The 17,504-nt window shown below is 45.0% G+C and overlaps 1 protein-coding gene across 5 annotated transcripts in view; it reads right to left on the reverse strand.

Moving 5' to 3' along the window:
* The window catches only part of LOC115523297 (kalirin), a 482,303-nt gene that overhangs the window by 248,295 nt on the left and 216,504 nt on the right, over positions 1–17,504 (reverse strand). For all 5 annotated transcript variants that reach the window (XM_030329206.1, XM_030329205.1, XM_030329203.1 and 2 more), the window contains exons 4-5: positions 5,235–5,427; positions 4,304–4,816 (exon numbers count right to left, since the gene is read on the reverse strand). In XM_030329206.1, the coding sequence (XP_030185066.1) occupies positions 4,304–4,816; positions 5,235–5,427 (706 nt within the window). The remainder of the gene's footprint in view (positions 1–4,303; positions 4,817–5,234; positions 5,428–17,504) is intronic.

Below are 17,504 nucleotides of genomic sequence, written 5' to 3' on the forward strand. Positions count from 1 at the left end.
TCCCACAAATTGCTCATTAAGGTTTTCCTAACATTTCTGAGCTGCAATATTCCCTCTTCTCTAAAAACCCCCAATCATGGAGGTTGTGCCTAGGGCATGGGGTGCACACAGCAGACATAAGTAATAATAAATAGCAGTTTGTGACAGCTTGCTGTTCCAGGACAGAAATTCTAGCCTACTCATCTTTATCGAAGTGCCTTGTTTGGGGATCATGACAACTGCTCACAGAAGTTCATTAAATGAATAGCGGCCTACTTTATGAGTTATCGTGGAACAGAGTCCGTCCTCCCTAAGTGTTTAATTGGCAGAGAAAATGGCTCCCTCCTCACCACCCCCAAGATGAGGAAGGATCATTTCAGGGGTCAGAGGAAAGTGATGAAAAATGGCTTCACTCCCCAAGACCAGCTGGTAAATGGGGAGTACCACGTATTATTCAAGCCCTAGGAAACAGCTGTCACCCCACAGAGCCAGAGGTGACAGACCCAGCACTCACCTCTTTACAAAAGTAGGAGCTGGGTGATCACCAGACTCCTCGATTTGCTAAGAGTTTCCCAGATCTGGAATTACAGGCCTCCGACAAGACTCCCACCAGAAGGGAGGCTAGGACATGGCTCATGCAGTAACTATTTCCTCCCACCCTTGTTTAGATGTGGATCCACGCAGACAACCCTTACCCCAAACCACCACCCTCTTCATCCCCTTTCAAAAACACCAAATAAGTCAAGGGCTGAGCACTTGATTCTGCACAGATATTTTAAATTAATCTTGAAGCAACTTAAAAGGACTGTTTTCTCTCCTGCCCCACACTGAGCACATTTTCTGTGGCAGCTGGGTCAAGCCTGAGCAACATTTTCACCACTGACTCAATATCAAAATATTCCTGAGCTGCCCTCTTCCCATCATTCCTTTCACTCCATGTTTCATTTTTTATATTCTCTCCCCTCCCCCTCTACACACACCAAGCACACCACACACATGCCACACACACATACTTCTTTCTATGGTATGAATACACCACAGAACATGGATCCTAAACTTAGAGTCTCTGCAGAGAACTCAGGGCTTGTGTACTTGGACAGGAAAAAAATATGCCTTTATTGTCACTAACATGTAACTGAAATATAGCATTCCTTTCCGTTATGAATGTAGGCAGCAAACTACATTAATGTTAGCAATACTTGTGCCTCTGACATCAACAGAAACACACACTCAGATCACATCAGGTTTTGCCCTGAAATGTCACTTATGCTCATCACTACTTCAAAATTATGGTAGGTAGAAGACTTCAAATAGAACTTGTTATTTAACAATGTTCCTAAAGAAGTATTCAAATTATGGCTATTTAAAAAAAATGTAATAACTGCACTTCAATAATTATTTTTCAAGGCCATATGTGTGTGTGTGTGTAATACATACATATACATATATTATATATATGTATGATATGTATGTATATATGTGTGTATATACACATATATGTGTGTGTGCATGTACATATATATTATTTTGTATATTTACAAATGTTACTCTGAGAAGGGTCCACAGGCTTCCCCAGAACAAAGAGGTCCATAGCACAGAAAGGTTAAGAGCACCTGCTGTTGAGTGTGCCTTTGAAGGTGGGATTTGAGGTCGTCCCCAGAATCATCAGGGCATGGGCCAGATGGCTAAGGGGCTAACAGGCAGTGTTCAGTGGTAGCAAGAGGCAGGTCCTGGGAGTGAGAGATAGCAGGGCTATTGGGTTAAAAGTTAGGTTGGGCTTTGGAGACAGACCAAATACTAGCTCTGTCTAACCAAGAGTGTGATCTTCAGAAAATCACACTCTGGGTTAGAGAAAGAATCAAGCATGAATTGAGAAGATACATGGGTGGCCAAAATTACTGCCTGGCTGACTGGTGCTTGGCTGACTCTAGAAGGTCAGCCTTCCCTACCTGGGGACTTCTGAGGTTAAGGTATTTTGTTTTGTGTGTTTTGTTTGTGAGACAGGCGCTATCTGTGCCCTAGGCAGGCTTCCCATATCCTTGAGCTTCACGGGTGCAGGGAAGTGCCTAAAACAAAACACTTCTCGGCAGACCTGAGTCTTCCGCCTCCCCTTATGACCCTGGCTCACTGAAACAGGCACCCAGGCCAGGCTGTAAAGCAGATTCCTTGCCCCAGAGCAGAAGAGACTGCAAGTAAAAAGGAGATGTCCAGATCTTTCCACTATTGGTTACAGGAGCCAAAGTACCTGCCTCTGGCTTCACAGAGCATCTGGCTTCTGACCTGGTGTCTCTCGTCATTTGGTGAGCAGTGACAGTGACTCTGTAGTCCAAGGGGCCCTTCCTAGAGGGGAGTAGGCCAGGGCTGGAACCAGGCACTGGGCCACTGGGCAAGGAGCCCTCAGGAAGGCTAGGGAGACCTCACAGCTCCTAAGGTTGTGCAAGAAACTCTCCTACATATCTCTTCCAAAAACTGGCTTAAATGAGATTCAAAATTCCTTTTGTAGAAAGGGGCTATGCAATCTTTAAAAATTACACATATTGGTTTTCATCTGATTATGAACTATAAAAGATTAGAAAGCACAGAATAATTATACAGAGAGGGGCTCCTGGGTGGCTCAGCCAGCTGACCGTCTGACTTTGGCTCAGGTCATGATCTCACAGTTCATGGGTTCAAGCCCTGCGTCGGGCTCTGTGCTGACAGGCCAGAGCTTGGAGCCTGCTTCAGGTTCTGTGTCTCCTTCTCTCTCTGCCCCTCCCCTGCTCACACTCTGTGTCTCTCTCCCTCTCTCTCTGTCCAAAATAAATAAAAATGAAAAAAATTGTATAAAAAAGAATATTTATACAGAAATTAAATCAACCATAACGATAAACCCTTGAAATCAAAACTATCAGCACTGTGATTAATTTTGTCCATTTATACCTATGTTGGCACTCTCACATAAATTGGGATCATAATTATATATAGTTTTATAACCTGATTTCATTACTTACAAACACATAAGGACATTTTCAATATAGGATCTTAAAAGACACAAAACCATTGCATCAGATGCTGTCTATAAAACTCACAGGTTACCACAACGTCACGGTATGCCTAAGAGTGGTATTATGCATTTGAATAGAAGTTATCCCCAGAACACTGATAGGAGGAAAACCTATTTCACTCTTCTTAAAGTGCATATAATAGTAAACTCTCTTCTTTAGCTTGGAGAGAATCTAGAGAAGATACTTCTGTATCCCTGGCAAAGAAGCACTATATGATATTTTTCTTTTTCACTTTCTCACATGTCCCCTGATAAGGGGAAAGCTTTGAAAATTCACTGCTGGAAAAGTGGGGTCTTGCTTGAGAAAATACACAGCAGCTGAGGAAAATCCTCCAGAAAGCAGTGGTATGGAAGGAAGAACCTTGTACTTCAAACGGAAGAAAGCTGGATTCATACGTCAAGTCTGCCATTACAGCCCCAGGATCAAAGAGCACCCGTTTCCCGTATATCAGCAGAAACACCACCACCCACCTCAAAGGATCAAAGGGCTGCACAGATTAAATAAGACTCTGTATGTGAAAGTGCTTTGTCAACGGTAAAGGACACTGCAGGACAATAATCACTAAGTCGTGTTATTGTGACTGGTAACAGTATTGCTATTCTTGTGGCTTAGCTGGCTTTAACCACTCACTGCATGTCCTGAGAGGGACAGCATCCAACAGTGCAAAAGTGTGGACTTCACAATCACATCACACTTCTCAGTCTGGCCAAGTTATTTGCCTTCCCAGTTTCTTCATCTATAAAATGGGATAACCGTCATATACCTACCCCTTACAACTCTTGAGATGATTAAAATAAGTTAATTTACACATGGTGCTTACAACAGTATCTGGCACATAATAAACACTACATAAAGGGAGATTTAAAGAGTCAACAATCAGGGCCTGGGTGGCTCAGTCAGTTAAGTGTCTGACTCTTGGTTTCTGCTCAGGTCATGATCTCACGATTTGTGACTTCGAGCCCCGCATCGGACTCTGTGCTGACAGTGTGGAGGCTGCTTGGGATTCTCTCTCTCCCTCTCTCTCTGCCCCCACCCCCTGCTCACTCATGCGCTCGCTCTCTCTCTGTCAAAAATAAATAAATAAACACTTTTTTTAAAAAGTCAGTGATCAATGACCAAGTAAATCATCCCAAACCAGTAGGCACATTTTTAAAGCTTTCCACAAAAGTATTATTAATCAGGAAGTTGGACCAGCAGCCTCTGTAAGTTCCCCTAAAAAGCTAAGCAGCAACCCCCAACACACACAAGCCCCACTTCAGTCTGGCCAGCTCCCCTCCTACCTTCTCGGCATCCTGCTCAAAAAGCCGTAGCTGGAAGCACTGGTCCAACTTGAGCTTGCGCACATGCCACATCTGGTGCAGGTGCTGCCGGGTGGAGTGCAGCTTGTCCAGGAGGCTGGTGATCTTGGGCACCAGGCTCTGGAAGTCAGCGCTGCCCGGGATGCAGTTGCGCCCTGAGAAGCCGTCACTGCAGCGGATACACTGCAGCAGCCGCTGCCCCTCCCGGTCCAGCTCCTCCACAGGGGCCTTCAGCACCTTCTTCTTGAGCTGCGTGTGCTCGTCGATGAGCCGCCGTGAGCCTTCCACATCCACGGGGAACTCCTTCCGGGCCAGCATCTCCTGTAGGTCCTCGAGGCGTGACAGCAGGTGCACAGCACTGTTGAAGAACTCCTCCAGGGAGAGCCGCAGCTCGATCCACTCTTCGTGGTTGTAGTCCAGGGAGCCATCAAACTCCTCGGTCAGCTGGGAGGGGTCCACCAGCTTCGTGAGGCCCTCCACGGACACCATGCTTGTCTGAGAGGGGCAGACACAGAGAGGGGGACTCAGTGATGTGGAGTGCGCAGGGGGAAGACCCCAGGGCAGCCTCAGGCAGAAGACAGAAAGTCAAGGGGAAAGGCTTGACATAAATCCGCACGTTAATGACCACAGCCTGCCTCAGAAAGGGCGAGTGGGAGAGCATGCAGCCCATGGGTCAGGAACCACAAATCAGCCGGGGTCAGCAGTTTCAACAGACTGGCTGACAGCCCGGGACAATCTCTTGGGCTTTTATTCCTTCCAAGACTTACTGGTAAGGCCACAGTAGCCGACGAATCCTGAAATATCAGCCCCTGCCATCCTGCATATCGTAGGGTAAGTGGAGAAGTAGAAGTGAGAAATGTGTGGGTAGCAGAAGAGAAGGGAAAGGGGGTGCTAAGAGAGAGGTCTGGCTCACCTCAAAGATGAATTTGGAGCTGCCAAAGTTGGTCTTCTGTTTCTGCCAGAAGTTGTCGGGTTTGATGATGAGGGCCACATGGATCTCAGCTGGAAAGGCTTCCTGTAGCGTCTTGAGGAGGGGCTTGATGAGGTCCCACTTGGAGCCCCGCATGTCGATGATGACAGTGAAGCCACGTTTGCACACGTCCTCACTGTGGGGAGGTCAGAGGTCAGGCATGGTCACTCTGGGTGGCTAAGACTTTGGGGAACGCAGTCAGAAAGCATCCAGAAAGCTGCTTTCCTTTTCACCTGGACCCCTCCAGCTTCACACCATGTTTCCTGGCTGCCTTCTAACCCAACTCAAAATGCAGAGTTTTCTGGCTGCCTCAGAAAACCTTTAGATTAACCCCATCTGACCTAGGGCATTCTGGCTTCTTCCAGCACTTAGCACGTAACTCAGCCCTCCCTACAGTCAGTCGTACTTGTTGGGATGTTTATGTGCAAGCGTTCAGAGTTGTATTTGATTTTCTTTTAATTTTTGTCTCCTTTTCTTGCTCCTGGCATGAATCATGATTTCCCCATTTGAATACAAGCTCTTCAAAGACAAGGACCCTACTGCCCTTAAACATGACATGAAAAGATTTTGGTATGAGTTCTGACTTTCCCTGTGCCTACCTCAATACAGACAGTGGTATGCTTTACCACTGAACTCAAAGTGGGCCAAAACATCTTTTTCCTCAGTGGGCTCTAGGCTGATTTGACCAGTGGATTAGCAATGGTACACAGAGCATTGATAACATATATTTGCCACCACTGTATTTAAAATGTATTACTTTTAAAGGCACCTGGGTGACTCAGTTGGCTGAGTGTCCAACTCTTGATTTCAGCTCAGGTCACGATCACACAATTGTGAGATTGAGCCCTGCATAGAGCTCTGCGCTGACAATGTGGAGCCTGCTTGGGATTCTCTCTCTCCCTCTCTCTATGCCTTTCTGTCTGTCTGTCTGTCTGTCTCTCTCTCAAAATAAATAAATAAAATAAACATTAAAAAAATGTATTACTTGTAGTTTAAAATGTGTATTGGCTTCTAAAAAATCATGTTGCTGAGTCATGCGGATTACTCTTAGATGGCCAAGGGTGGGGCTGGTTGGGATGTGGTCCAGTTGTCTCACGTCCTTCCATTACACCAGTCAGGATATAAAAAGACATGTTTCAGGAAGTTAAGAGAGGGGAAACTACTCTTGAAATCAAGGCCAGATGAAGTGACAGTGACCATCTTGAACACCAAAAAGTAATTAGGCTAAGTGAATCAAGATGTTGCTATATAGCTTATTAAGTAGCAAAATTTATTTAAGCACTTAGACCTTAAGTATAACTCCTAAGAAATCAAAGAAAAAAATGAAAGCAAAAATAGTTATAACATGTCAGTTTGGAAGCAATTCTATGTTTTGGTAGTTAGGGGTCTTTCCTTCCATCCGTCTTGGTTTGCTTAACGTATGTATCTATTTTATAACTCAAAATAGATTTTGGTTAGTTCACATTAAAAAATTTTTTTAATGCTTATTTATTTTTGAGAGAGAGAGAGACAGAGTGCAAGCAGGGGAGGGGCAGAGAGAGAGGGAGATGCAGAATCCAAAGCAGGCTCCAGGCTCTGAGCTGTCAGCACAGAGCCCGATGCAAGGCTCGAACTCACAAATCATGACATCATGACCTAAGGTGAAGTTGGACACTTAACCAACTGAGCCACCCTGGTGCCCCAATTCACATTTTTATATACATACTGGTGTAGCATTGCTTTAGGGTGTTTTGCTTAATTTCCTATTACCCAGATAGCACTTGCTTAAACCACTGTGCCTGTTGTGTGACCGACAGAGGAGTAACACCGCCTATTAATCACTTACAGCTACTGGAGGTAAGGCCACAATTGGAGGATTTAGGCCACAAAAGGAATCAAAGCCCCCTCTTAAATCTCAACCAGCGTTGAGAATGTCACAGACTGGTGAAGAGACCACAGCTCCTGTGACCTTGTGACTGTCTCAAGCATAAGGCAGCTCACTTAGGCTTCCCAGTTTGACAGGAAACTTCCCAGGCAAGTTGTTGCTACAAATGACTAGACTCAACAAGAGAGGAAGCCTGAGTCTTTTATTTCTCCCCAAAGCGTGTGTCCCAAAGGAAAGGAGTTGCCTCTTCTTTGACACGTACTGAGTCGACAAGTCGCCAGAGTCGTCCATAAAACATTCTCTCTGCCCTATTTCTGAAAGCAATGTGACTTTTCTTAATGTATGGGATTTCTTTCCCATTATAAGAGAAACACCTGCTAATTTATAGAAAAGTTAAAATAGTCAAAGACCTATATAAGAGAAGCTCACGATAAGAAGTTACAATACTCTGGTCTATTTCCTTCCAGTCTTTTTTGTGCATGAGGTTTTCACACTGTATAGTGTTCTATTTTTCACTGCAACAGAGGTTTTTTTCTCATATCTAAAATGTCTTAAAACTATTACATTTAATGACACATGGGCCATCTTAACCTATATCCTAACTTATTTAATCATTCTCATTATTTCTTTACAGAAAGGCAAATCAACTTTGCCGTGCACACTAGCAATGCATGAGAGTAGCCCCCCCTTACTGTCTCATTAGCACTGGCCACTGAATTTTTTTATTTCTTTTTTTAATTTTTTAAAGTTTATTTATTTTGAGAGTGTGTGCACACGCGCATGCACACACAATGGGGGAGGGGCAGAGTGAGAGAGAAAGAAACAGAAAATCCCGAGCAGGCTCTGTACTGTCAGTGCACAGCGTCTACTGTTAGAGTTTGTGGGGCACAAACTCACAAACCTGTGAGATCATGACCTGAGCCAAAATCAAGAGTCAGACACTTAACCAACCGAGCCACCCAAGTGCTCCTGGCCATTGAACTTTTTACATCTTTGCCCATCTTCTAGGAAAAATACTGTGTTACATTTAAATACACATTTCTTTGATTACCAGGTATAGCTTATTGTTCCATAAGTATTTCCCTGTGATTACCTGAAGAGTTCTCTTATCTATTTTTCTATTAGAGTTTACTGGTTTCTCTCACTGTTCTTAGCTTCGTTTAGCTTGACTTCCACTTGTTACATGCCCACTATGTCAGGCACTGCGAGCTGACCGTGGGTCCTGCCTTTCCTTCGAGATGCCCAGCTTCCTTGTTTCCCAGCCCCTCAGGTTCCACTGCTGTAACTGTCCTTTTGCTCACATCCCTAACAACAAATAGTGACTATCCCAGTATGTAAATATGGTGAGCAGCAGCAGCCTATACACTATGAACTAATAATCCCTGACAACTAAAAGTAGAAATCAGGCACTAATATTCTCTAGGAAATTCTCCCTAGCTCAGGAGATGGGGACAGATGCCCAGGGGCTGAGTGCTGAGAGCTAATCTAATTGGCATCTTTCTATGAAAATAGTCTTATCTCCTAAGGTGCTCTGTATGTTTTGTTTCAAGTAAGGAGCATAGTTGGGGGAGGGAAAAGAACTTTTTACCAATGCTTATTCTATGCCAGAGCCTACGCTTAGGCACTTGATACCCATTATTTCCTTTTATCCTCACAATAACTTATAAACTTGGTATGGTTATCTCCATGTAAGGAATAATGAAACAGAGGCATGGAATTTGCCTAAGGTCACATGACCACTAAGAGGCTAAACAGAGGGTCAAAACCAGGACTTTAAAGCCCACGCTCAGGTCACTATATCATACTACACCCTACCATATTGCTGCTACATGTGGTGTTCCTGTGATCGGGGGTGGGGGTTAAGAGTTCGTGATGGGGGATTGGATTAGGATGCTCACTGGAGATGAGGGCAATTAGCACAAGGACTCTAAGTGTATGCCCTTCCATTCTGTAGTCTGTGCAAAAATCACAAAATCACAGAAACAAGAGAGCATGCATATTGAAAAGTTCCAGCAATTCACTTTGGTTTTGGCATATGAGTAAGAGTCAGAGAGCTATGAGGGGGTGCTGCTCTGAGTGCTTTAGAGAACCCTGTTCTGTGCTCTGACCCTCCTCTTGCACATTTTCTCCCCCAGGGAACAAGGCAACTTGCCCCATAGAGTCCATGTTGCCTTCACCCACCTTCTAGACTAAGCTCCTACCACCTAAAACCCTAAAATTCTCTGCCCAAAGGGCCCTTAGCCTACTCCCTGGGCCCACGTGTACTTCTTTCCTAGGTTCAGTTCCCCCAAGGACAAGAAATACCATCAGTATAAACACAAGAATGTGGCTAGAACATGGATATGTGAGCTGAGGTGTCCACACGCATGCAGAAAGACAGAGCTGGGCAGTGGGCAGAGAAGGGAGGCAGACCATGGGCTGGGGGTCAGTCTCCCTGGACTGTCAAGTTCTAGCATGGAACTCAGAGCAGTCCAACAAATATAAAAGTTAAGTGGGCCTCCTAAGTTGCTATGAAAATGCATTTGTTAAAGTAGAGGGTAGACTCTTTAACATTTTGTTAGCTTGCTATATTAATTTTCAATATTTACACATAGGGTATGTGGGTTTCTATTTGTACTCTTGCCCTGGGCATCACAGTTAGAAGCAGGCCTTCTTAGAAGAGACAGGAGTGGAAGCAGACCTCAAATCAGGATGCATCTCATACCATGGCAGGAGCGCTGGATTTATCCTAAGGGCAATGAAGAACCACTGAAGGGTGTCATTTAGGGAAGGAACATGATCAGGTGATTCGGAAGGCTTGCCCTGAAGCTGTGCAGAGGGAGAGTAAATCAGGGTCAGCCAGAGGGAGTGGCAGAAGGAGAAGCAGAGAACCCTCTTCCTTTGGATCTTTGCTAAAATGCCTCCTAAATTAAGTCTCCCTTGGGCCACCCTATTCAAGGCTATGGCTCTCGCCTGGCACTGCCTACTTCCCTGCCCTTATTTTTCTCCTTAGCACTTACTACCATCTGGATCATATATTTTATTTATTTACTTATTGTCCCACTTCCTTCACTGGAAAGTAACCTCAGTGAGGGCAGGGAGTTTTGTATTGATTCCACTGCTGGATCCCCAATGCCTAATACAGTGCCTGGTGCTTGTTAAGACTCAATACACTGAGGTGGCACTTAAGGCAATGGAATCTAGAACCAGCCTTCTTTGGTCTGAATCCTGGCTCCATCATTCACTTATTGAGGCACTTTAGGCAAGTTACTTTTAACCTCTATGCATTAGCCCTTTTACTGCAAAACATGAATGAACAGGAATACTAACAGCCTATACTACAGGGCTACTTAAAGGTTAAGTTTGTTAATGCCCATAAAGTGCTTACCATGGTGCTAGACACATAATCTGTACTACGTAAGTCTTAGCTGCTATAAGAGATGCGGTGAGTATCCCACCAGGGACACTTTATTGACCACTGTGCCCAGCCTCCAGCTCTAAAAGTGCTGTAGCTATCAGCTTACACTTGAGATCATCTCTGGAGACTTCCCTGCCGCTGATAGATGACACTTCTCCAAGAGACACGTGGGCAGTGACAACCTCACACCAGGTGGGTGTGTGTGGGGGTGCCTTTCTATTACAAAGGTGCCAAAGCTCAGACCCTCTACCACAAGGTGGAGTAGCTCTGAAGTGTGACTTACGTTGCAGAGCCTTCTCATTCTCCAAGTCGGTCTCCGGCTAGACTTTATCTGAGACCACATCCTTGCTTAGCCCTTCCTCTTCCCTACTCTGCTTCTCCAACTCCCTTAAAGGTTTTCTTGAAGAGAATGCCCTTAATGAATAATTTATACCTGAATCCCCATCTGAAGAAACATAGCCTAAAACATACATCCACCAATTTCCTACATACATGAAATTCTGAAGGCAATTTGATATATGGCCTGGAAATTAAAAGAAATCCAGGTTGCAAATTTTGACTCGGGGATTGTACAGTGACTGGCACAGAGTAGGCATTCAATAATATTTGCTGAATGAATACATTCATGAACTATGGTAGTAGGTATGCACAGAAGTGAGTAAGCACCCAGTGAAAATGAGTAAGACGAAGAGAAACTTCCTGAGTCAAAGATAGAATTTATGGGAATATCAGTGTTTCAGAGATGGGAGAAGAAAGTAGATGAGCCTGAGGAAAAATGCAGAGAGGTTAGAGAAAACCAAGAGGGGAAGAAATCAGGGAAGGGAGGATTTCAAGGAGGAACTGCAGTGTCAAATGCTGCAAAGAGGTAAGTCATTAACTGAGGTCAGAACTTTTCCATTTAGCAACTAAGAGGCATGGGTCCCATCGGTCAGGGCAATTTCAGTGGGGTGTTAGCATGGAGATTGGGTGGAGCAGGGAAGCAGTCTTCCTATTTGATCTCTGAGATGATTATAGGAAATGTCAAAGTCATCTTAGGTTGCTTTTGGCACACTCCCATCCCTGGTCCTGTCTTCCCAACTCTGGAAACAGCCAGGGTCTGCACCCTGCTCTTTGGCTGCCCAAGCCCCAGGTGGCTCCCCAGCCTGCCTCTGCCCCAAGCCGACATGCCCCCAGACCTCTTTTACTCTCAGCATGCTCGATGGAGAGCAATTTGAGTAAACCAATTTACCCTGGAATAAAACAGGTAGCCTTCCTTTTCCCTTTAGGTTATTTACCTTTTAAATAATATTTCTTAGCCCAAGTTAAATGATCAGCAGCACATATGGCCACGTTGTATATGGGGAGGAGGGAGTGTAGAAAGGTGAAGCTTGGAGAAATAGGCCTTTAAATCCACTAAAGAGAGGAAAGGAGAGTGAGTGACCCTGCCCATCCCCCCCACCCCTTCCTTTAGACAGAGAACACAGCCACTGCTCACTACCCCTCTGCCCCATTTGTTTCCCATCTGGGGCTTGAGACCTGGAACCCCTGGGCCAGCTTCTTGCCCTTTGTGCGTGGTAAACTGCGTGGTAAACTGTTTCATGGACTCTCGGAGCCCTCAGGCCCAGGACATAAATGTATACTTTATGATTGATTGGATATTTCTTGTACTCAGTTCTAGACCATTTAGTCTTTTGTTCATTACACGTTACTGGAGCTGTTTTCACTCGTGAGAGTTTGTACCATCCCAAAAAAGCATTTGTGCTGCTTTATGCCAATGCTTCTCAAACTTTAGTCACTTTCATTATCACCTAGGACACTTGTTTAAAAATGCTGATTTGGGGAAACCTTTCAGATATTATGATGAAAATCAGTCTGGGATGAGACCCAGGAGTCTCTCCAGGTGATCCAAGATCCAAGGACAATACCTAGACTCTTTTAGGTGTGGCTTTAGTGATACTCACGTTGTCTAAATCAGACTAGGATATGCTTTCATAAACAGGTAGCACACAGCTATACCATCAGGGCAATGTTTGCAAGGTCAACCAGCAGCTATGCTCTATAGGAGCCTGCCAAAAATGCTAGCATGTTTCTCTCTCTATCCTCATGTTCTCTCAAATGGAATCATTTATTGGAAGCACAGGCATGGGAGGATTTCTGTGCTCACTTCTCTGCCTTCTTTTTGCAAAACCGAGCTCCTCCTCTCTTGGCCTGGAAAGGCTTTCCCTGAAAGGCCTGGTGGCTGCCTTCCCCAACACAGCAATTCTGTGTTCAAACCAGACGCCTGCTGGAGACCTGCCTTCCCAGGCTTCCTCTCTAAAGGAACTTCTAAATTGCCATTAAATCATTATGAAGCTTCTTATCATGCACCTGACCTGGCAGGCTTATCTAAAATATCTGGGCAAGTCCTGGGTTATCTCTGGGTCCTCCAGGCCCTGCACACATCTGATGCCCCAGAGTTGTCTCTTGACCCATTAGACTGTGAATGGTGTAAGGGCTTTCCCAGGTTTGACTGGTACAGGTATGGAGGGTCTCAGTGGTGGGCAGTGAAGAACCAATGAATAAGCCTGTTACCACTGACCCTTTTTTTACTCCTGGTGGCCCCCAACACCAAACAGAAATCACAATTTAGCAGCACACTATTGAACCCAGTCCTCCAAAATGGTTTTATTAGGCAAGGCTATTACTATTGCTTGTAATGCATTCAAGTGTCTTTGGAGGAGGCTTAAACTCTCCATTCTTTAAACCACTTCCAACTCACTCACACACTCACTTGATCTGTCTGCTTGTTGGCCTTTGGATTTGCCTCCTCTATCTTAGCTGCTATTATCATCCCAACCCTGTTTCATAGATCTGAAGACTCAATGCCTTTAGCCTGGAGGGAGGGGGCAGGGATTGAGATACCAGCGCCTCAAGCGAAGGGTTGCTCTGGGACCTGAAGAGCAGGGCAAAATGCCTGTGAGGCCAGGTCTTCACCCTGGGTTACAGGTTTGGCTTCAGGAAGCCAAATGCCACTTCTTCCCAATCACTGCTCCCTCAACTCCTCCCTAGGTCCCTGGCCAAGGGAAGCCCAGACCATCCCTCTGGATTCCATTTGGGCCACATCAGTGAACCACCCTGGATATCATCCCTGGTCATCTGGCTAAGGGGTCAGATTTAAATGCCACCTTCTCCCTTGGGCTTTCCCTTGACTTCCTTGTCAGAGGGATCTCCCCCTTGTTAAAATGGATATGTTATCCGTGTCTCTCTAAACTGACTTATTAGTTTCAATCTTATATTAGACTTTGGCCTCTCCTACCTCTATGCCTTTGTGCTTGCCCATACTAACCCCATCTTTGCCTAGATAACTCCTACTCCCATTTCAAAGCTCAACTCACATGCTTCCTCCTCCAAGAAGTCTTCCCATATTGATACATTTCCTCCCATCCCACTGGGATGAAGGTTCTTCCCACACATTGCCATAACCTTGTCCTTACTCTGCATGGCAGCTGTCATATGTGGGGTAACTACCGCCAGGCTCTGGCTAATCAATTTCTTTATCCCTCACAGAGATTTATATGGCTTCAAAATGAGAGCCTAGTTATGAAGGTGCTTCATAAATAATATGGTGTCATGTAAATATGTCATATTATTCATTAACTTATTCATCCAACAAATATATACTGAGCCCTTACTTTGTGGCTGGCCTAGTGCTAGACACTAGCAATATAAATGTGAACAAGACAGAAACATGAAGGTTACATTCTATGGAAAGAGAGGGACACAAGAGAGTAGATAGATAAACAGAATAAATGCAAATTGTGATATGTCTTAAGAACTTATCAGGTGGTCAGGACAGGCCACTATGAAGAGCTGAAGTTTTAGCAGAGAACAAAATTCCAAGAAGAAGCTAGTTAAGGAAATACTGTAGAAAGAATAATGCAGGGAGCAGCAACGGCCTGTGCAAAGGCCCTGAGGTAGAAAAGAGCCTGTGTTGCTGGCTGCTCCTCCATTACAAGGAGGAATCAGGGATAGCAAAGTTCAGTAAGCAAGCAGGGGACCAGCAGCGAGACCTAGGCTGGAGCTCTAAATCTTGAGGAGCTCAAAAATCAAGCTGGGGAGAGATATAAAATGAGAGTACAACTAATGAAATGGAGCAGTTGTCTTTGATAAAAATGGGACATACACATATTAATGATAAAAGCTGATTCTATTGAGCATATGAGAATCCAATGTATGCTAAGCATTTTATTCCTCACATAAGACTTACAAGTAGCTGCTATTATTATCCCACTCCATAGCTAAGGAAACTGAGACTCAAAGAGGTTGAGTAACTTGCTTAAAGTCACCAGGAAGAGTCAAAATCAGTATTTGAATCTGGTCTGTTCAATTCCAGTATCTGTCATGCTACCTTGTCTGAGAGACAAAGACAGCTTAAGCTTGAAGCAACTTTAATGCTTACTCCTGCTAATCCTTCATTTTAGAGTTGAGGGCAGCAAGTTCCTGAGCAAGAAAGTGATTTGCTCAGGGTCACACAGGTGGGTGGACATTTTGGCCATGTGGGCCAGACCTCCAGCTGTCAATCTCCCTGCTTCAGGTCTTCTATTAAGCCATGAGAACTCTGGAAATGAGAAGGGAAATTCTCCCCAACCTCAGATAATCTGGTTTGGAGGTTCAGGGTAACCTCTGTTGAGTACTAATGCCCCTTCCCCAGGAATGAGGGCCATCCAGCTGATGGTTTCCACGGTGCTCTGGCAGCAGAGGGATGGCCTGACCTTGTTTGCCCTAGCTTTTGTGGTGCCACCTGAGATTTATCCCACGTCTATGAATGTCCAGCAGTTTCTCACTTGAAACAGCTCCTGGAAAAAATACAACATCGAACCATCTTGATGGCAGGTGTAAGAGCAGAGATCCACAATGAAAATGCCCCAGCAGACCAGGCAAGGGGGCAACAAGGGTTTCTGCTTTGTGTGTTCTGCTGTGGGCTGTTCAGTTGGTGCAAACTGTGGGGTACAGGGTGTCAGCAGTATAGGGTATCAGAATCCTAGTGCTGGCGCCCAGGAAGGTCCAGTGCTTGGACTGTGATGAAATAATTTTCAAATCAGACCTACTCACCAAGTTGTCTAGGGAAGGTAAGAAATTAAACACTGTGGTAGAGAGCTAGACTGGTCACTAAGCAGTGGATGACGAAGAGGAAGGACAAGGTAAGTGATGGACTCCCTGTTTAATGAGGGCAATACTGGCCCTGCCAACACAACTCTGGCCCTGCAGGTGCAAGCCAATCAGCAATGAAGGATGATTTGGAAGGATGACTGGAGAAGTCTTACCCATCCTGCATGACAGCCTTTAATACCTGGAGACAGTTCTCCGTGAGCAGACAGAAACCAGCAAAGGGAAGAAGGGAGAGGAGCCCCAATGAGTCACCTGCTGTGCCCTTTTCCCTAGAACTGTGCTGTACCACTGTCTCCCTGAAATCATTTCATGAGCTGACTTCTCCATTCAGAATTCAAGCAAAAGAAAGGTCTCTGGAGCTTTGAGAAGGAAAAGATCCTCCTGACCCATGTGTTGGAGTTCACATGCCATTCTCAGGTCTTGGAGAGTCCCTGGCTGTAGGATCTAGATTTCCTTTCAGTTTTTCATCCATCCCTCTGATCTGGGTTAACCCTTTTCTACTCCTTATTGCTATTCTCACAGCAGCCCTCTGCAGATTGCCCCAAACCACACCACACCCATTTTCTTAAACAACCAGAAATCAGCAGGTGTTAAAGAAAAGTGTTAAAGACACATTAGCACCTGCGTTAAGCTTTCTAATTGGTATAATCAGAAGCAGTAAAAAGAACACATGGAGGAGACAGTGCCTTACTGAGAAAAGAGCCACTCTCCAGGGAACATTGTGTGGTGAATGAGCATTTGCTGGCACAGATAGTTCTCAAACTCACCCTTCAAAACGTGGAGGGCTCCTGGATGGCTGGGTGGCTGATAGGTGGGAGAGAGGAGCTCTGAGAGGTGGCAGGACTCCCTGGCCTGTTGTGGACCTCTCCTGCCTGGCTCACAGGTGATGGTCCACCATCACGTGGCTTTCTGTCACAATGGGAGGTTCATCTACCATCAAGGTCTCCTCAGAATCCATGTCAATCCATCCAGAGGTTTTTTTTCTTTGTTTCTTGTTTTTTGTTTGTTTTATTGGAAGACACTGTCAACTTTCCCAGGTCATGATTATTCCACAGAATTTGTGTCTTTTCTACCCATTGAACAAGACATTTTTTGCCTCTGGGCCTCTGACCTGTGATGCCAGGGCTGGGGGACAAAGGTCAAAATAATGCTTTGTTCTAAACCAAAGCCTCAATTCCTCCTCTGTAAAGTGAGGAGACTCTGACTAATTGGTCAGAGATTGGACTTAGTGGTGTTTAAAAGTTCCCTGGTAATTCAAAGGTACATCCATGGTTAAGTCACTACTACGGTAAAGATTCTGCAGATTTCCTTGTCCATTTCCAGGTCTAGGAGCTCCCTCTTTGTCAGTTCCCTGGGCCCAACTTTCCCCAAAACAAACCCAACTCCTGCCCAAGTCAGAGTCCCAGAGAAGCCTTACACTGGAGAACAAAAGAAGAAGGCCAACATTTTCCAAGTCTTTAAAGTCTATTCCCTAATTCCACTCAAATGAAGCTGTTTAAACAAACAAACAAACAAACAAACAAACAATGCTGACTGCAAATGTGCCCAAAGCAAGGATGTGGCTGATTGTCTTTCTTCCCCTCTCCCACCTGCCACCCCTCCCCCACCCCCACCCAGGGTGTAGTAAAATATTAAATAGCACAGACTCAGCTTCCAAGATTACTTACTCCAAGTATCCCCAGATGTGGCCATACAATGAGACGTCTAGTGGCCTAAAAAACACAGCAGGACCTCACATCTGCATTACTGACTTGTCCTAGATGCTGCCTTTATTTTTTTTTTTTTTTCAACGTTTATTTATTTTTGGGACAGAGAGAGACAGAGC

The sequence above is a fragment of the Lynx canadensis genome, chromosome C2 (assembly GCF_007474595.2).
Source record: "Lynx canadensis isolate LIC74 chromosome C2, mLynCan4.pri.v2, whole genome shotgun sequence".
Taxonomy (NCBI): domain Eukaryota; kingdom Metazoa; phylum Chordata; class Mammalia; order Carnivora; family Felidae; genus Lynx; species Lynx canadensis.